At 41.0% G+C, this 20,968-nt stretch overlaps 2 protein-coding genes across 6 annotated transcripts; one reads left to right on the forward strand and one right to left on the reverse strand.

The window, feature by feature from the left end:
* Nucleotides 1-96: 96 nt before the first annotated feature.
* LOC119029741 (leukemia inhibitory factor receptor) lies at nucleotides 97-10,051 on the forward strand. Its single transcript, XM_037116805.1, has 16 exons — nucleotides 97-259; nucleotides 454-507; nucleotides 1,960-2,016; nucleotides 2,132-2,246; nucleotides 3,261-3,415; nucleotides 3,505-3,650; nucleotides 3,923-4,058; nucleotides 4,169-4,257; nucleotides 4,347-4,554; nucleotides 5,211-5,396; nucleotides 5,571-5,702; nucleotides 6,265-6,423; nucleotides 6,656-6,799; nucleotides 6,920-6,995; nucleotides 7,623-7,704; nucleotides 7,802-10,051. Exons 1-16 carry the CDS (start codon nucleotides 193-195, stop codon nucleotides 8,261-8,263), a joined length of 2,268 nt encoding a protein of 755 aa, XP_036972700.1. The 5' UTR covers nucleotides 97-192; the 3' UTR covers nucleotides 8,264-10,051.
* Nucleotides 9,729-20,615, reverse strand: srek1 (splicing regulatory glutamine/lysine-rich protein 1). Of its 5 annotated transcripts, XR_005078066.1 has the most exons (13): nucleotides 20,335-20,615; nucleotides 20,043-20,176; nucleotides 17,741-17,856; nucleotides 17,499-17,645; nucleotides 15,744-15,922; nucleotides 15,531-15,661; nucleotides 15,337-15,451; nucleotides 15,119-15,223; nucleotides 14,975-15,006; nucleotides 14,749-14,820; nucleotides 14,468-14,582; nucleotides 14,143-14,238; nucleotides 13,264-13,301 (listed from the first exon to the last, which is right to left on the reverse strand). XR_005078066.1 is itself a non-coding variant. In XM_037116806.1 (12 exons), the coding sequence occupies exons 1-12, from the start codon at nucleotides 20,460-20,462 to the stop codon at nucleotides 13,134-13,136; spliced, it is 1,506 nt and encodes a 501-aa protein (XP_036972701.1). In that variant the 5' UTR covers nucleotides 20,463-20,615; the 3' UTR covers nucleotides 9,729-13,133. The 5 variants fall into 5 exon arrangements, 4 of the variants coding, with proteins under 4 accessions (XP_036972701.1, XP_036972704.1, XP_036972702.1 ...); XM_037116806.1 differs by lacking the exon at nucleotides 14,975-15,006 and having other exon boundaries at nucleotides 9,729-13,301; XM_037116809.1 differs by lacking the exons at nucleotides 14,975-15,006; nucleotides 20,043-20,176; nucleotides 20,335-20,615 and adding exons at nucleotides 18,223-18,358; nucleotides 19,116-19,290 and having other exon boundaries at nucleotides 9,729-13,301.
* Between the last annotated feature and the right edge of the window lie 353 nt (nucleotides 20,616-20,968).

The following is a 20,968-nucleotide window of genomic DNA, read 5'->3' on the forward strand; positions in this document are numbered from 1 at the left end:
CTGAGCTGTGACACAAACATGTCCCCGCCCCTCCTCACTCAGCTATAACTCCCCAGAAATATTTCCTCTCTCGTCATTCAGTACAAAGAGCTCGAGGTCGGCAGCCACCCTGGCGTGAATGGCAGCAGAATGTGGGTGTGAGATCGCCTCCAAACCCACGTCTCTTGGTTTCAAGTCAGGCTCCCGGGCGACATGGTCGGCGGTGGATTTCAGTTAGATCTTTCAGACTCAAAATGTTCTCCACACCTTCTCCTCCTCGGTAAGTGGACTTTAATATTGGCTTGTTTTCTGTTACTGTTAAAGAGGTATTTGGAGGAGAGAAGTGAATCATTGCTTGTTTGTAATAAACTTAATCCACTTAGAGATTCAAGTTTGCATTTCCATATTGTAAATCAGTCAAACAACTTGTATTTCATGGCTGAGTTCAACCCTCTGCTACCGTTCACATCGTAGGTCTGATCCTTCTTCATCACACTACGTTCTCCTCTCACGGCCGAGCATCTTCAGGTCAGCTTTTTGTCACAGCACCTCATCGTGTCAATCATCACATTGCTGCTGATGTATCAGTGATTTCCACTGAGGCAATGTAACCACAATTACTCAAGTGCTGTACTTACAGGAGGAGGTCAACCAAAAGGGAAATTTCAGTCCTTATCTACGCCTTTTTCTACATGACCGCACAGGGGTTGAAAGTTTCATGGTCCGCAAAACAGTCCTGGAGCTTCGGAGGGAATCGCGTTGCTGCAATCTCAGAAACAACTGATGGGGACTTGTTAAAAATTGAAAAGTCACTGGAAGCCCCCAAGACCTCAAACTGAACTTTGAAATAACGTGTTTTAATATCAATTTGGGATCTCGAGGCTTCCGTAGCCTTGGATTGCGTCAGATGAGCTGCAGCCCCGTCTGCCTCGGCTGTTCAGGAGAATGCCTCCACACGGTTTTTCTGTGAAGCTCCACGAATGTTTTGTGGACGGAGAAATTTCACCTGATTCTCCATCAGCATGAGGGCGATGTGGATAATGTCTGAATTTTCAATTTTTTTAGGAGAACTTTTCCTTTAAGTACAGTTTTGACATTGTTAAACTACTTATGATATTTTCATTTTCTGCACCTAATGTGCTTTGGTAATTAACTAAAGGTTGATCTGTAGTTAATTGAACTTCAGTTAAAAGTTGTTTTACTGACATGACAAGCAATTACAAAGGTTTAGAGAGATTAGTTCATAAACAATTGCTTAATAAATGGTTCATATAACACTTGTTATTGTTTGTAAACAGTGAAATCCAAATTGATTTTCTGGCAATAAATTTACTTTGGATTCAAAAGCACAAGTACAAATAAATAATCCATTTATTTACATATCCGTATTTATTGTCTGCCATGGGTCAACATGTTGTTGGATTGTTGTTCTGATTGTTAGAGGGTTTGTTTTAAAAATCAGATTTTCATGAAATAAATGAATTGAAATGAAATTCTAAATGTTCTACTTTAGCTCTGATACAGCCATATAATCTGCAAATTAACAAGTAACTAAATTGTTCAAATATAGCAGAGTAAAACTACAACATTTGCCTCCAAATCAGTCAACCCCTAATATTCCATATATACATACATATAAATATAAGTTAATTAATTTACTTTTACTTGTACTTTAGATGTTTAAGTACATTTATTGCCACAAAAGTACTTATTAACACAGAACTAATGGTTTAACACAATATTTTTTATTTTTACTCAAGTATGAATTTTTGTTTTTTGCATTCTTGCTGATTTCTTCATATTGTGTCAAATTAATAGTTTTCCTTTATTACTATAATTTTAGATACTGTTCAATCAGTCACACAAATTGTTCAAGTCATTTCTTTCTGCAGATTAAATCTAGAGTTGTGTTTTGTTTTGTTTTTTTCCACAAGCTGATTGTGATCTGGTTTCACATCTCTTATTCACATTTTGTTCCAGTGATTTTGGATCCGACGATCATTTCCCTCAAATATCAGCACTGTGGGGTTCACCCAGGTAATGCAAAAACACTTCTGAGTCATCTGAAGTTGAATCATTGTCTGTAAAATCACTTTACTGACACATTTCTTTTAAATCATTTTTTTAACTCTGTGGGCTGCTGCTGTTTCAGACGGCGTCCGTGATTTAGATTGTTTTAGTACAAACAAAAAATCAGGGCTTAAAACCTGTAAGTGGAAACCAGGAGACGGCGCATCAGACAAGACGTACACACTCACCATACAACAGTAAGTAGAGCTGAGTTTTACATTTGTACATTTGGTTTAAGAGTGAAAAGGGTTTTTAAAAAATGTAGTAATGTTAATTTTTTGTGTTACAAGTGTTTAAAAATGCAGATTAAGCATCACCTAGTTGTCTGAACTTTGGACAAAGCCAGGATCTAAATTCTTGCCTCATATTGATGACATATTACAGTCAAAAGTTCTCACAGAGGGAATTTTGGATATCTCTGTTAATCACTCCATAAACAGCCCATTTGTTTTAAGTTTTAAGAATCAGAGCTGCCCACCTGAGCTTTGTCTGGAGACCTGCATGCTTAGGAAGGCTTCCTTGCCCAGGGTAGAGGCAGGATGCAAGCGCCCTCTGCACAGGGAGTCCTCGAAAAACTATCGTGATGGATTTGGTCTCCCGGTGCAGAGAGAGAGCTTACATCAAGAAGGAAGCGCTCCTCTCAAAGTGGCACGAAGAGGCGGCAGTTTCACCCTTGTGATGATGTTTTAGTTCTGTTGCAGATGCCTGGTGCTGCTCTTCCTGCACAGCTTTCTAGTCATTAATTATGTCATCCACATGCCTGAGCATTAGTCTGTTTTCTCAAGAGGATATTTTGCTAATGTCCAAGCAGTGTCGCTGTGGGCATCTGTTAGTGCAGACTTTGACCTTTTTAACATTCAAGATTGAATAAATGTCCAGAACTGAAACCTGACACTTCAATGTGTATTTGTGACATTTTCTTTCCACTAGTCTTGAACGTAGCTCAAAATCAAAAAGAGACTTTTTTTTTCTGGTGCTCCACTTTCTAAGTTCTAAAATATGTTTTTTTTTTCACGTGTTCGCTCAACATGTGAAAAAAAAAAAAAAGTTTTGTGAGGAAAATAGGAAATAAAAAATATTTTAGAATATGGAGCACCAAAAAAAATCTCACTTTCCCCTCAGGGCCTCCGTAGTCTCCCCTGAACATCCTAAAAGAAAAAAAAAATTCTCGATGATAAATATGTAACTCCTAAAATCATTTCTACTTCCAGAAGCAATAAATTTTTCCGCGCTCACATCAACATCACCGGCGTCTCGAAGGAGATCAGGTTATATGAAAACTACAACATGACTGTGGAGGTTTATGAAAACAGCGAGTCAGCAAACTGCACTAAAGCAGTTTTCCGAGGTTCACCAGAGAAGTTGTGTAAGTCCAAAAATATACTTTTTTTTAATCTACAAGTTTCTTCGTTGATGAATCTCTGACAGATCTGAATAACTGCTGTTGTATTTCAGGGCGATGTGGTCCTCCACACACCGCGTCCTTCAGCCGCCACTCTGGGAGATTAGCTGTGGATGTGAGCTGGCCACAGGGCGACAGGAAGTACATTCAGGATTACGACATTAGATATAAAGCAGCGGACAGCCTACTGTGGAGTGAGGTCAGCATTAACTGATTTTGATATTACATATATCGAAGAGAGAGCATGATTAATGACATTTAATTTAGGGCTTAAATATCAGGGAATTTGGTGAGGACCATCACTGAAGGCTAATTTACCAGATGACATGCAGCTTCCTCTGTAGGCACCAAAGGCTTCAAACTGCTTTTTACATGCAGTAGTGCTCCCCGAGGCCGCAGACCTACTTTAATGTGTAAAATTGGTGGAGTTGCCCTTTAGATGAAATGTTTGAACTTCTATGTTGTTCACAGTCACGATCCCGAAACAGAGAGAAATGTACAGTGGAGCATGTGAACGCCTCGCTGGTCTACACTGTGCAGATAAAGTGCGTCGCTACGAGTAAATGCTCGCAGTGTTTATGGAGTGACTCCTACACCGTCCCATCAGGTCAGCTTGCTTCCCTCTTTATTGATCTAAAATAACTTCAGCGTTAAATAGAAGAAGTTGGAGCTGAAATGCTGTTCCTTAATTCACCTAAAATAAATGTCTCCTTTCAGAACTGATGACGCAGCCTGTCATCGTCAGCCTTAAAGATGAGGACTTTGCAGGGAGTAAAGGCCGCCGGCTAATCACTTTAACCTGGAGGGTAAATGTTTAGAATGTATCTCCACAAATGTTAAGTGTAGTACATCTTCCCTGACGTTGTTATGGTACTAAAATTTGCCTTCTTGCTAGTTTTCTGCCAAAGAGCTGCATGATGGGTACCGCGTGACGGTCAGGAAGGCATCGGGAGAGGCCACGCCGGAGCAGATCAACACCACGCAGCCTGAGATTACACTGATTCTCTCCTATTCAGCGTATCATTTCAACATCAGTGCCGTCAACAACGCCAGCACTTCTCCAGGCGTGACTTACATTATACCACAGAGAGAAGACGAGCCCGGTGAGCTCTCACTAGAGACTGCTCAGGAGAGACGACACGGGTGAAAAGGGTCACTGTGTATTTTGGACATTTTCTTTCCAACAGTCTGAAATAAAAAGCCATTTTATGAAAGCACATTTGCTCAAATTCTAAAAACTTTTCACCTGTTGTGTTTCTCCATCATTAACACCAAACATACCTCGTCTTCCTACTTTTTTGTCTCTTAAAACTGGCAACATTTGGATGTAAAAGCGTATATTTGCAAAAACAGATGTCTCCAAAATAGTCTCTCCTATTAATTACCTAGACTGTAGCAAGTCACCACAGTATAATTTGTGGGTTGCCATCTCATAGTCTTCATATTTATGAAACAAATTTGTTCATGATTCAATTGTTCACAAGAGAACGTTCTTTGTAGCGACACCTTCTTGCTTTTGCTCCCAGAATTCCTGTAAAAATCAAAAAAAAAAAAAAAAAAAAAAAATTCTAAGTGATCGCGTCCCCAGCAGCAGGTCTGAGGTCCGACTGTCACAGTCTCACTAAATCCACACTGCAAACTAGGCAATATCAATCAATCTGGTGTTGTTTTACATGTTTTTGTTCATTAACTCTTCATATCGAGCCCGCAGAACGACTAGATTAGATCTTCTAAACATTTTCTAAACCTGTTCTCACAGCTACGGGAGCTGGGAAGCTGAACGTGACAGTCCACAGCAACACGTCTTTTACAATCTACTGGGAAGACAATCTCATCAAAAAGTATGTCTGCTACTCCGCAGAGTGGATTAAGAAAGGACATAAATCAGCCCACATGTCTTTTTTTCAGGATGCAGACAACTGCAAGACCATATCTCCTCTACCAGGTGTGTAAATATTCACAAATATCCATTCACTCATTAGGCATTATGCGTTATTTACGAAAAATATATTTTCTGATGGAAATTAGCAGTACGTAAACATGAGTTGACTTAGTGATGATATACATTTAGTTTCCTGCTTCAATGACAATCCACTTGGTCGTTTTTTTAAATACCCAGAGCCTCTGGAGCCTTACGTGAGATACAGCATCACTCTGCACACCAGACCCAACAAGGACACCTGCAACATGAAGCGTATCAACAACAGCGAAAGCACCTATGGGAGCACACAGTTCTATTTCATTGAAGGATGTAAGTTTACAGGCCTATAACCTTTCCATTGGTCAGTCTTGTAGATTAAGAGATAGGTTAGTGGATAAATGAAGAAAAAAAAACTGACCGACTGGTGGCCGTCTGGACAAAAAGCCAGATCACCGAAGTTATTAGGATTGATCCTCCTGGGAACATGAATGTCTGCACTAAAGTTTAGTAGTAATCCATCTTAAAGGTGTGGAGATAATTCACTGGATAAATGAAAACTTTGACATGCTAGTGACTCTGAAAGAAAGATCAGGAGATCACCATTTCCCTCTTGGGATTTGTCCTCTTGGGACCATGAACTGTACTAAAACACTGCAGTAATTGATCTTGTAGATTTTGTGATATGTCAGTGTGTAAATTATCATTTTACCCTGCTTCAACAAAGACCTTAGACTTCAACAGATTCCTTAGGGTTTTCCTTCTGAGGACCATGAATGTCTGTACAAAATTCCATGGCAATTAATCCATAAGTTTTTCAGGATCAATACTGATTGTTTCTTCTTACCATCTCTATAACAGAACAGTTTGACTTCATGATATTGTGCTCCCACAGCTCCTGTCAGTGCCCCAAACATCAGCAACCACAATGTGACTCTGAACTCTGTGCTGCTGCAGTGGACGTCCATCCCAGAGGAGGACATCCAAGGTTTTCTACTGGGCTACATAATCCACTACACTGAGTTTCAAAATTGGGGGGCAAGAACAGAGAGAAGTAAGCATAATCCACCTTTAACTGATTATTTTTGTCTGATCCATAAATACAAATACTTCATTGTGCATCTACAATATAATCATCTACAGCCAAAAAGAAATTCTAGAAATTTTAGTCTGGATCAACTGATTGACTAAAGTTGCCATCACTCGGGCCACATTGCGAGTATGGCTAACGACTGTTTTGCCAAATGTAGATGATCATTTAGAATACCGTTGCTCTCTGATTGCAGATATTACAGTGGATCCAGAAATAAACAGCTACAAATTGTCAGATCTTAAAAGCGGCACCGCGTACGAAGTCCAAATATCAGGCTTCACCCGCGCAGGAGAGGGAGTACGAAGCAAAGAAAGCCTCTTCAAAACAACCCCTAAAGGTTCAACCAAACAACTTTATAGCCATTAATCATTCAGAAAATTGAGCTGCGATACTTATTTTTGAATTAATTCCAAAGAAACAGCCATACTTATTGTGTGTGTTTTTCTTTTGATTGCAGATTCTAATCTCGGTTTCATCGCAGTCTTTGCAGTCTTGGCCATTGTGCTGTTTTGCGGACATCCGATAATAAAAAGGTACAGCAGTGTCTTGCACGTATGTTGAACAAACTGTTACTCATTTTAACATGGATGAAAATCACTCTGCTTTATGTCCACTCTACTGCACTGTTAAAGGAACAGCCCACCCAAATGTGTCATTATCTCCTCACGTGTTGATGGAAAGTCGAAAGAAGTTTTGTAGTTCACAAAACATTTCTGGTTTCAGGATTCTCCTGAACGACTAAAGTGATTGGGGACTTGTTTTAAAACATGAAATCTCTGAATACAGCTCATGCAGCATCATCCCTGACATCAGTTGAACTCTTGCAGGGTGCGCGCTAATGCTTTTAGCTTAGCAGCTATAGCGAAAGATTTCATCCAACAAAGGGTGTAAACAACATCTTTTCAAAGCAATGTGATGGGGCCTCTAAAGACTTGGATTACACTGGAGGAGATGTATAGAGCCATTTTATAGTCTTTGGGGGTTGTTTTATTTACATTTTTAAAATAAGTTCCTTGGTACACTACAACGCCGTTTTACTGTGAGGCTCCAGAAATGTTTTACGGACTACGAGATTTCGCCTAACTTTCCACTGGTCAGAAGCTAGCAGATAATTATTTGGTTTTTGGTCAACTTTCCTTACTCTATTCTACTTTCTCCAGGACAAAAGTCATTTTGTGGCCAAGCATACCCAACCCAAGGAATAGCAATGCAATGCAGAAAATAGAAGGAAATTGTGAACTGGTGAGTGTCTGTTTTTGTCTTCAAAAAACCACCAGCATTTAACAAACAAAACCTCCAACACAATGGACTGCAAACTGTTACTGTCTTTACTTCTCAGGAACTACTACAGTCCCTCAAAACCCTGCAGGTGGAAGAATGGGATACAAACAGTCTTCAGATCGTTGAGAAAGAAGACGTGCTCCCTGCTAGCACGTTAACATCAATGCTACCGCATCTCCATTCCTCAGAGGATGAGGAAGACTCTGAAGACATGTCTTGTGAGTGGTTCCAAAGAGACAGCGAGGATCCGTCTGACGACATCTTCCCAGACGATAGTACAGAGTTGGTCTCGGAAATCGAACGGACAGACCTCCAGACCCCAACTCAGGCATTTCCAACGGGATACACAACGATGGAAATGTTTCAGCAGGGGATGCCTCAGCCAGTGAGTACACCAGTTACTCAAGAAAATGAACCAGAGGAAGCGGACTTGACCGCGGTGAAATCAAGTTTGGACTACGTGAGGCAATTTAGCACCAGTCCGATCTTGGACAGCGAGGATGTCTCCACGATTTTATGAAAACAGGCCCGCAGAGCATGAAGAAACAGGAACACACGGATTAGAACAACTATCCTCCATGAATGTTTGACTCAATCCTCGATGGCCGTCCTCGGGGGCCAGAGGTTCAGGAGCGCATCTTACATAATCAAGAGCAATACTTGTACAGTATTAAGCACTGGGTTTAAGTCAGATGCCAAAATTACTGTTGAGTAAACAAGTTGCAATGGTGCAAAGTCAGAATTTCAACTGGAAAGCCTAGGAAGTTGGACGCACCTCGGACATACCGCGAGCTCCTCAGGCGGTTTGTCTCTCTTCCTACCTCTCTACTATACCTCTGTATACGTGCACTACTTGAACAATCTCCTCTCACCAGTCACATACACTCCTTAAGTTACAGTATCTTATTTCGATCTCACTCGTTGAAAACACAACTGGAAGTGCCCTGATTTACAGATCATAACTGGTCGCTGAAAGAATGTAAAAACTCACAGTTATTAATCATCACATGAACAAGAGTCTACAGTCATGCTTGAGTGCAGTAATGCTATTGCTAGATGCTAACGTCAGCGTGCTTACAAGCACACAATAAAATGCTAGCACCACAATCGCTACCAGGTTGGACATTGTACTTCAGTTTACCTTGCTTGCACAGCTGAAATTGTTAATTTTACAGATATTACTTCATAAACCACAATCATATATTGACCCGAGGGTGGTGCTACATGCAAACTGAGGGGATCATGAGCAACAGGAATGTCAGTAGCATTGATCTGAAATATGGACTCAAGTGCCTTAAACTTACAGTTTTTTATGGCCAGCAGGGGGGGGCAAGACCACTGGTTTCAAATAGAAACTTATGAGAAAATGTCTTTTGACTTTTCACCTGTTTTATTACCTCACTAAAGAGTTTCTTAATGAGTTTAAGTCTCAATCATTAGTTTTAAGTCCAAGACGATGTTCAGTTTGTAACTTATGTTCCCAGTTTGGGTAAAACAGACAATAATTGTTAATTGTTAATTTTTACATTTTAAAATATTTTGGCAACTTTCAAATGCTGTTTCGCGAACTACAAAACTTCCCCATACTTTCCATTGGTGTGTGGGTTGAGTAGATTATGATAAGATATGTTCACGTTATGGTAAACTTACCCTTCAAATCCCAAAGCATGAAAACGGAGGCTGACGGGAGGAGAATCATTAGTAATCATACTTGGTGGAGAAAAAAAAAAGGGCAATAAAACAAACAAAAAAAAATAACTGAATGAAATGTCTCTTTATTGAGTGCTCCTGGAAACAGATCAGATGCATCGTTAGATTCAAACTGAAGAGGATCACGTACGTACACCCAAGCTCTTCAAAAACAGTGTCACTAAACCTTTACATCAAGTGCCCAATCCCCCCCCACCCGGATCAAACCGTGAATCTTTACTACAGTATATTCCAGACGTAGTGGGTATAAAAAATAAAATTCTTCATACTGTCAGTTGTGTTGGAAATACTTTACTAAACTTTATCATGAGTTCACTTCGTACTGAAGCCTTGTGTACGTAAAAAAGCAGCAAAAGAAAAAAAAAATTACAATCAAATTAGGTTTGTTAAAGCCATTTCAGTGGAATTTGGCAAAGACAGTCATAAAGTCTTTAAGTCCTCTTTTCAAAAGTAAACCTTTTAAAATGTTACAAGCGTTTTTATGAAAACTTAACCTGGGGCCAGCTTGCACACAAAATGAACATACATTTTTGACACGATCACAATACTGCAAACTGCAACACCGAAAAAAGACGGAAAAAAAACCCAACAAAATATTTTTAAAAAATAAACAAATCCACAAAAGTCCCATCAATGTTCAATCTACTCTGCTATTAATCACTAAAGACAACTGACAATACTTTAATATAACATCTCATTAGTTTAAGCTATTCAACATCATTAATTAACAATAAATTCAGGTTGCATCTGTCAATAAGTCTCCATATTTTATTAGAATATTCTGTACAATCTTAGTCTAGGCACTTTTTGACCCTTCTGTGCTTGCAAGCAGCTTGTTTGACCTGTGAGCAGTGGTTGCTTCGCTTCTCTTGAGCAAACATGAGCCGACAGACATTTTGCACACCGCCGTCATCATTTTCCTTTTTCCTTTGCAGTATAGGCCTGGATTGTATTATAAAAACATGTAATAGTTTTATCTCACAGCATCACAACAATAACAGAGAAAAGGAACGTGATACACTGAGATCTTGTTGCGACTAATCTGAAAAATATTTTTAAGAAAGCAAGTAAACTTACACCCATGAAACAAAAAAAAAAAAACAGGAAGTAAAAACATGTTCATGTCGACCAAATGAGAAACATATCGTCTTGTTTTTTTGTACTGAAATATATTAGCAACAGGTTCACAGAAACAGTAGAACATGATTCCGCATTCTCATAATTACAGCACAAGTCATAAAAATCTACATTTTGCAGAGCACTCTCGGAGAAATGGCGCAAAACAGGAAATAAAAAGGACACTTCACAGACCTGCTCGATCAAACTGTCCTTAACCGCCACGCACAAAAGGGCAAATGAGCATTTTAGCGTCAGCAGAAAACCTGTTTTTCTTTCATTCATACAGTGAGAGGGGCCCTTGTCTTCTTACATTTCATCGATCAGGGACTATGTTTTAGAGCTGTACTGTGCCACTGTACCAAACAGAATATGGGAAGTTGCTGTCACACCAAAGTCAGAGCAGCAGAATAAAAACAGTTACACCCCACGAGACCTCAGATGCAGAGGCCGGTTTATTTTTACCTCAAGACGTGTTGATCGCGGCGCATGATATGTCCAACAAGAACATTTCAGCTGGCTGATAACAGCTGGTAGACATCTTGTTTTGATGGCTACTCCTTTAGCTTCTGTACGCCAAAAAAGCTAGCATGGTGAAGGCCTCCCTGGATTATACATCACAGCTGTAGTATTTGTGTTTTCTGATGAAATTCAACTGATGAAAAATACAGTTTTAACCAGCACATCACTCTAGGAACACAAGTGGCTCTATGAGTCATACAGACAAACCTGAAAGTTCAACTGGGGCCTCAAAGTGTAATATTCAGAATGTAAAACAGCCCCGGAGACAAAGTCTGCTCAGTTCAGTTATTACTAAAACTGAAGTTCCTTTACTGTCAACAGCCACACAGAACCACATGACGGAATCATTCAGATTTACTGCAGTTTTTCCTAGAATGATACTATTTTGTATTAAATGCTACTTGAGGAAGTCTGTCAAGCTTTCTGTGTTGGAATCCAGAGTAGCTGCCAGTGTTTTTTCTAGATATTTTTAAATTTTTTAAATTTTTTTTTATTGCATTTGAATGCCTGCTTTTGAGCGCATATAAAGCAGATTACATTTTTTCACTTTTTTTCTTCATTCTGAAGAGAAACAGAAAAAGAAGAGGGAAAGCCCCTTGAGCCTGTTGCTGTAGTATCCATGCTTTCACACATTTAACACATTTAACCTTGTTTTTTTTTTCCCGCTTCCGCCACACAGTACCGTTTGTAGCTTCTCATTATCGCACATATTCTCAATCAATCAATAAGTGGCTATATTAGTGAGAGTGGTGTCAATAAAGTCTGTTTATTGGAACAGTTTGTGTATCCGCAGTGTGTTCTAGTTTCCCTTTCTTGAACGATGACTACAGACTACTGCCACCTGGTGGTTTGGAGAGTGATTTCCTCACACATGAGCAAAACGTACGAGCTAGTCATCCGATGGCCGTTGTATTTTGTCTTTGTGCCAAGACACGGGTGACTTAACAACAAGTGACTTTCAACTGGGCTAGTTCTTTGATGTCGGTCTGGTGTCTGGGCTTACACGACAGGAATAAATGAAGCAAAATGTTAGACAGTGTTTTTTTTTTTTTTTTTTTTTTTTACAGTTAATGCAGATTGTCTCTGCATTTTACTGTCTGGCAAACATTTAGGAAATGTCATACATGCTACAGTATGACCTAAATAGTGGTAATCTTAGGTTTTTTTTAGGCTTCTGAAGAGGTCAAGATGACACAGAAGGAATGGAGAAACATTTATATTAAAAAAATTATGATTTATATTGCCGGGCAACAGAATCTCAAAAGCTCTGCAGCTGCTTCAGGCCCGCACACTTTTTGTAGTGTGCTCGGTAAGGTGACAACAGTTTGAGTATCGCTGTGGAAAGAATGATAGAAACTGAGCTCTTAAAGCATCGCAGGAGGTGGGCCCAATATCACCTGTGTAATATTATGAAATTTAGGATGACAGACTTGCAATAGTGTGTTTTGAAGCTTCTACTGACCTGATTGTATACCACATTCAGAGCCTGTAGTATTTAGTGTGGAACTGTTATATCATGTGCACCCTCTGTGTCAATAAGTCGATAAACTGGTATTAGTTTCAGTCATTTTTTCAAGCAGTAATGTACATTTGCAGATTCCAGCTAAATAAAGTTTATGATTTTCTGCTTTTTTGCCATTTATGATGATAAATGAAGAGTCTCTGGGGTTTTGGACAGTTGGTTGAAATTGTGATGAGCATTTTCCACAATTTTTTGGAATTTTTTACAAGCGACTAATTGTGAAAATATCGGGCAGCGCAATCGATATTGAAAATAGTCGTTAGTTCCAGCCCTAACATGCAGCTCAACAAGAAAGGTTCTGCTGTAATGAGTGCTCACTTGGCCTTCCGGTCGACTGTAACTGAATTACAGGATCCGTGCATTTGCCAATAATGTACAGTAAAAATCAGGTTGTACAACAGGAGACGATGATGGAGAAAAGACGGAGTGGTTATCTGATGTTCGTGGATGTATACGCACGCGACAGGCGTTGAGATCACTCGATGGAGCGAGATTAGTTTTTCCTGCAGGGTTCCAATAGTCACTTGGTGCCGTCCGCACCCATAGGTGTGTCCTCCTCGTTGTGAGTCTTGTAGCTGCCGTTGTGCTGGGCGCAGGGTGATGACGTCATGTCGTCGCTGTGTGTGGCCGAGTCTTCTCTGTCGCTTTCAAAGTCGTCCTTCTCCTCTCGGTCATAGTCCCTTTCCACCTGAAAATGCGACAGTAACAATACGATAAATGCCAAGCAGATCTTTCCATTGACACAAGATATAATTGACGGAGTAAGAGTAAAATTCAAACACCTCTAAAGCACATCTAAATTGTTGCTATAAATCAACTCTGGCTGTGCATTTTCCCTCATCGAATAAACATTTTCAAAACTTTGACTTTGAACGATCCCTGAACAGAGACAACACTAAATCGGCAGGTTTGGTTGTAACTGTAAGTGTTGAGTGTCACGTCAGAGTGCTACTACAGTACCTGATAAGATGGTGCAATGCAACACTTTGTGAGAGCAGTGGTTTCTGAGAACATTTGTTCGGCTTCTGTTGTACACACATTGATTGTTATCAACCGCGTAGATGGAGTGCGATAAGTTTAAATTGTGTCACCTTTTCATCTCTCAGCTATCGGCTTTGTGTGAACTTTGGAAAAAGTAGGTTATCGCGTGACTCGATACTTGAGTCGGAGGCACGTGAAAACAATCATCAAGAGACAGGAGGTAACTGGGAGGAGGGTCGTTTCGGGACCAGAAATCAGAGATTTAACCCCCTGCACTCATAACAAATATTAGAAATGGATGTTCTCTTTTGTGAGATTTTTGATGTAGGTGATTTACATATTTAAAAAAAACAATGATGCCTGAAAAAAAATTAGGGATTTGATTATTTTCCAGCATTTCTTTGGGGGATTTGGAAAGCTTTGAACAGTCATGACTACAGAACCACAGCATCAGACTACTGGCAGTAAAGGGGGAGTCTGGGTACAAGACGGGATTGAGGAAACGAGGGATGAACTGACAAAAAATATGTAATACGGAAATGGCTTACATAATGCCGCCCTCTCAGTTGGCAGGTGTTCATTGGGCACTTCTGCCGGCCATAAGGAGCGAAGGGGAAAACAAGGTCGCGAATAATGTCTTCCTCCTATGACAGTAGGAAGGAAAAAGCTGCTGGAGTGAGCTTCTTGTACTCATTTCCCCTCCTCCTGTCTGACGGGTCTTTTAAGGCAACAACGCTCAGCTCATTAAATTATCAGCAGTGTGACAGCTTTATTTGCCCGCTCGACCGAGAGAGCTTGATCAGCAGATTCTGGTACCAGCATGTATCTGCGCATGGGAGCCTGATTTCAGTGAGGAAGTATAAGCTTTATTACCTTCATTGGCTTGGCCTTGCTCTTTATCCTGTCCTCGTCCTTGCGGCTCCTCTTTCTGGATGTGGAGCGGTCCCGCCTGTCCCTGCTGCGCTCCCTCTTCTTGTCTTTCTTACCTCTGACAGAAGGAGCAGACAATCACAACCTTGCACGTGCAAAATCACTGATATTAATTGTGCGTGAATAATTAGTAATCCACCTAGAAAGCATAAGAAAAGACATTAGAGTCTTAGAAACATCTTGTCTTAGAAACATCTTAGAAACATCAGATGGGATGAATTTACCTTTTCGGTGAGGGTGACCTGGCTTTCCTCCGAGGGCTCCTGGACCGATCCTTACTCCTCCTCTTGTGGCCCCTGATTGCAACACATTATCCGTATTAAGCACATTTTTAGAGACAACACAGGCTAAAAAAATGATGTATTCAAACTATTTCATTTATTTTTCCCCTGCGATGTCAGATTAACGCAACGGGGGCCAAATTCGGGCAGCTTGCAGACTCCTAAGTACCTGGTGACCCCTCCTGGGACAGCAGGTCGGCACTACAGTAGATCAGATTTAGTTTTCATGATAAGAACGACAACGACATTTTATGGATTATTCCAAGACTGTAATATTTTAAAAGTGTTGTTTGTTTGTTTTTTCGAAACTCACCTTGATCGACTTCGACTGTGCCTTCTGTCTCTGGAGCGAGAGCGCCTCTTGTGGCCGCCTCGGGAACTGTGGGAGTCACCTCTCGGCCACAACCTCTGTGGCGGTCTGTTCCAATACAAGGGAGACAAAAAATGTCACAGACTGGACATTTGAAACGATTGCAGCGTCAAGCAGGTGAAAGGGGTGAAATGTAACAGCCATGGATATTAACAGGTCACCTGTGTTTCGAACGGGACCTTTTCCTGCGCGACCTCGAGGGCGAACGGGAGCGCGACCTCGAGCGAGACCTCCGCCCCCTTCTGGACCGACTGGAGGAACGCTTCTTTATGTCCGCTAGAGTCGAGAGAAGCAGTCTCAGCATCAGAACACAGCGTCATTATTTTACGACCGTACACATCAAATCAAAACCTACCTGGCTCTATAGCAGCTGCAATGGTAGACTGGGCTTCCCTCACCCTCTTCATAACACTCTCTAGCTCCTTCGCAGCAGCCTGTGGCGTCAGCTCGGGAGGCTTTACAATGGCGTTGTTGGAATGATTAACCCTGAATGATATAAAATAAAAAGGTATTATGTGCTCAAAATGACAAGAATTATGACGTGTTAGCCTTAATAAAAATTGCATACTTCAAGGGCCTGTCTCCGAACATGACTCCGTTGAAGGTCAGAGCTCTGGCAACAGAATCCTGCTCGACAAACTCCACGAAGGCAAAACGCGTTGGCTGAGTCTCGTCTCCAGCCATTCGTACAAACTTCACATCTCCCACCTGCTTGAAGAACTCCAGCAGCTGCTCTGCGGTGGTGGTCTGAGGAGAGAGAGATAAAAAACAGATTTAATGACATGTTTGCAGCTTTGATTAAGACCGGGGCCGCTCCATCGGTTGTGACTGGGCCTGTTAATAATTTCCATTTATTCTCTGGAGCTTAAATCAAGCTGTGCCGCATGTCGTGGCACTTGAAGGCTTCATTCATCTTTTCTGGTTTTTCACGAAGGGCTTGTGAATGAACAATTAGCTCAGAGCATTATTAGATGAGACTGTCATTTGTCCCCCGTCTGTCACCAACAATGATGGATGGAAATGAGGTGTCACACTGTAATATGAATGAGAGAAGTGATAGCTGGCAAATAATGGAGATGTTTGTCACTTAAAAGAGTCTGGTTTGATTCTATGTTTTCTTATTATCAACAAATCCAATAAAACAGACCCAAACTAATGGATTGATCCTACTAACAAGCATTGTGTTCGTACCCACAGCCAGATGTAGCTTGTTCCTCCGTTCTATGGAGCTTCACTGAAGTTTGAGAACAATTAAAGTCACGCCAACGAGCCACACTGTTGCTGTGGTAACATGTACAGTACTGAACATGGGAGGTGTTGTTTATTTTAAGTCCTGCATACACCGCCCTGCTGCTGTAAGAACAGGAACTGGGAATTTGAGATTTTACTGATACCACTGACATTAGGGAGTCTGTTTTTTTTAAATTGATTCTCTTACTGACTCCCCGATCAATTTTCTGTAAGGAGAAAAAAAAGCATAGGTGACAGGTGGCAACGCAACTGTTTCAGTATCTTCTTCTGTTTCATTTAGAACTGGATTTAAAAACTCACATGGTTAGGTGTGAACTCAGCTGAAAGAATGTATTTGATACAAGTTTGTTATTAAGTTACCTGTAACCAGAGGACGAGCAAAACGTTTCCTTCAGGGCCGAAACGCATACTGATTTTTAGAATTCAAGGAGGCGGAAAACTGATATTTGGGACCGATATTCATTCGCATTACAGTTTACTGATACTTTATTTCAGTAGTCAGTGTTTATGGGCTTTCAATTGTGACGTAGACTAGGCCGCCAATTAGCCGCCTCGGAGGGTACACTTATTTCCACCTCCACTGCCATGTAAATCTGAGGCGTCGATGTGCCGGCAATTGCGTGAGATGGGTGGAGGTGTCGATGACGAGCACTCTTGTGTGACCCACAGCCGGGGAGAGCTCTATACTCCAATGGGGTGCAATGTAAAGCTCTTATTTTGAAGACACATTTGACCCACTTCACTGTTTATGCTGAACTTGGTGCTTCAAGTCAAGTCACATGTTTATGTCTACCTCAGTGGCGGCTTTTGGAAAAGAGGGAATATTACACCTCCCTTTTAGATAGACAAGGTGGGACATTACAGCCTTTACCTGGCTGCAAAGGTGCTTTTCTATCTAAAAGGGACTACTGTTGTAGGTGGAACATTTTGTGAAAGGATGCTGCATCAGAGTCAAAATTTTCAAAATTAGTTTATTTTGTCGGCTATCTGACAGAAAAATATACATATAATCGGATTAATGTTGAATATCAGCCTGATAATTGAGCCAGGGCTGATAACCGGCTTACCCTACCTGTGAGTTCAAGTTGCCAACATAGACGGTCCTCCTGATCTCATCGATCTTTGAGGGATCCACATTTCCCATGAGGGGGGGCTGGGAGTTAGCTGAAGCTGTGGGGTCCAGAGTAGCTGATATCCGATTCACTATGGGGAGGTTGAGCTGCAGGCACAAACGAAAAACACACACACACAGGTTTTACTTCCACGACAGGCAAACAGACTAGATAATAAGTAGGCTACCAGATGCTGACTCACATTCTGAAGTGGGGCTGGAGTAGGAATAGGCAGCAGCCCCCCACCAGGGATCAGACTGGGTACTGGGGTGGTAGGTGCCAAAAGTGACAAAGCCTTGGCCTCCTCCGGGATTTTCCCTGCAGGACAGAAGCCGATATTAGTGAAGGCAATAGCGGGACTCGTCTCTCTGCCTCCTCTATGTCTGCACAATTAGCCCACTGTATTCTAGAGAGAAAGAGAGCATACACTTCCCCATACAGCCTACAAGTCTTCTACTGTCTACTCATGGTAAACTGCTGGAGACCGAGCATCTTTACTTTGCCTTGATCAAATTATTTCTTCTCAGTCAGTTATTATATTCAATGAAAAAAAAAAAATCAGATTTTTTTTTTTTTTTTCACAATCAAAAGATTTTGTCCTTGGTCTCTTTTCATAGATCAAAAAAAAAAGAAAAGAAAAAACACAATGCAGTGAATGAGTCAACACTTTGATGCATGGGTCACCTGTACTGGAAACATATTGGTCATGAACCATACGATATCAAGCATGGGCGCTTTTCCGCGGGGGAGGGGGGGGCGAGCGATCGTTTCGCAGTGTTGGAAAGGTGTGCAACACAAGACAACCCCAATGGCTGCATCACTAATAGCACACAGGACATCAGATACAGAAAAGAACAACAATTTTAAGAACTGTAGGAAATGTTAGCCAAGACTTAGCTATTAAGAAAAAAAACAAAAAACAACCAATTAGGAATTTTTTGCTCATTCCAGTCTGGATTAAAATCTGCTACTTCTTAATGCTGGAGGAGAAGATTTACAGTAAGACTAGCAAGAGACAAAAACAACTACAAATTCAGTTCATTGTAGCTGGGAGTGTGAACTGCTAGGAAATATATTTCAAAATAAGACGACGACGCAAAAGAATGAAAGCATGTGTCACGAGTTGCCAAGTTAAAAGAGAAAGTGACGTTGAATGTTGCCTTTTACAACAGATTTCAGCACAGATGAAAAGTGCAAACAGAATTCAACAAGATGCTACGTTGAAAATGAGATAAAGTTTTCATTACTGGGTTTCACAATGTCTAGACCCTAACTACGTCAAACAGGCGTAGGTGACAAGAGAGTCAAGTGTTAGTGATCCTCCCCCCCATCATCCCATGTGTGACACACATCCCACCGGTATGCCGTAGCAACCTGGACAGAATTCAATCACACACAAGCTGCAGCTGTAGCAGAAGAGAGAGAGGGGGGTGGGGGGTTGGACAATAATCAAAACAACAAACCAAAATAACAAATATAAACACAACGCTAGAGATAAGCAAATACTGTAGTTTTTTTTTTTCTAGATAGAGACAGTAGAAAGTGGACAACATGGGAAAGTATGAAAGGAAACAAACCAAAAAGAAAAGAAAAATAAAATAAAAAGAGACAAGGTGTCCATCTTGGAAGGCTCAGCGGGCTATTCTCCTGGTCACATTCCCCCTTGAAGGCTGCGTTGGCCCGATCGGGGATAGTGGCTTGGAAAACAATGCCTGACTCAGGCTAGTGTAGTGTAACAGCTGGGCCAGGCTAGTCATCTGATATGCACACATAATCACACAGAAAAAACATACAAAACCAAATTAATAAACTCAGTAGCCATCCAGCACCAAGTCACGTGGACAAAAAAGCAATCAAGTTAGAGGTGACACATTTTTTTTTCTTTGACTGTACACAGAGGGAACAACAGTGGCACCAAAAGGGGGAGGGGGGAGGGAAATTTAAAGAAAAGGAGCACCAAAAAAATGAAAAGAGAGAGAAAAGGGGATTAAGTTAGCTGTGATATCATGGGTTTATTATGTTATGTTTTTTTTTTTAATTTCCATGAAGACAAGTAACATTAATGACAGGTTTTTTTTGTTAAAATCCAGCACCTAAATAATGTCTTGGCAGCTTTCAAAAACATTCAACATGGAGTCTAATGATGATCTGTCAAAAATAAAAATAAAAAATAAAAAAAATCCACCGTGTCACACCAAAACAGAAACCTTAGCAAGGCATTACAGAGTAAAATAAAATGAGAATAAAAATAGTTAGCTGGGCTTTTTGTTTTATATATATGTATATAGTGAGGTGATTCAACCAAGTCACCTGTGTGGCTCAAACCTCAACTAGCCAATGGCGACAACATGCCAATTTTTTTTCCCCCATGTGAATGAAAAAATAAAAACAGTAATCAACCAAAACGACATATTCAAAAGGGGGGGAAAGACGGCCATGAAGTCCACTGCGACAAGTCAGACATTTTCATATTTCTTTTTTAAAACGAGGCAGGCTGCACTCACCTTCCGCACAGGGCACTACTATCAAAGCTCTGTCAACAAACACAGTATTGGTGAGATGTTGCGCCACACCAACACTGGAGGGGTCTCGGTACTTTATATAACACACTTTGGACGAGAAAGACAGAGGGGCATTGCTGCGAAAGAAACACAAGCACAGGGAAAAACAAAGAAAAGCGTTAGTTATTTCTCACACGTCTTCATTTTCACGTTTAACGTGGACCCGCAAGACGACAAAGGCCGCACATCCGCGGCGTTGCCTAGCTTAGCCGTGCCGGGGTAGCGTCGCGCTTACTCGGGCGGGTAGAGCCGCAGCTCCTCGATGTCTCCCAGGAAACCGAACAGAGTGCGCATCTGCTCGCTGCTCACGGCCGAGGACAGGTTGGTGACCTGGACGACAGCGGTCCCCGGGATCCCGCTCATTGTACGGACTGATGAATACGCTTATAATCTTTAAAATGTGTGGGGGGGGTTATATTCAGTATTTTTTTTTTTTTTTTTTTTTTTTTTTTTGGATGTTTCTGTCTCCCCGCTCGTCGCAGTGGAGTAACGCGTTACATCCAGGTGGGCGGAGCGAGTAGTTACACCGACTTCCTCTGTTTTTTTTATCCTAACGGGGGGGGTTTGATGATCAGCGTTACGGCGCTTTATCGCCCCCTGCAGGATAGGACGGCGCATTACACCCCGGAGCCAAAAGCCTGGGCTAGAAAATAAAAGATTGATTTCACCAGACTAACAACTTCTTCTCATATTGTTTTCTTTAATCTGTTTGTTCTTTAGTATTTTTAATTGTTTGTTTTGGTTTTTATTTTTTGCTTAAGCAGACTGCAGCGTTACATTAATGTAAGTTTAAATCACCGGACGCTCTTATTTTGCACAATCCAGGTCAAACTTTTTGCACTGCTGGATAAATCTGGACAGTCTTCACC

Source organism: Acanthopagrus latus, chromosome 12, assembly GCF_904848185.1.
Source record: "Acanthopagrus latus isolate v.2019 chromosome 12, fAcaLat1.1, whole genome shotgun sequence".
NCBI lineage: Eukaryota > Metazoa > Chordata > Actinopteri > Spariformes > Sparidae > Acanthopagrus > Acanthopagrus latus.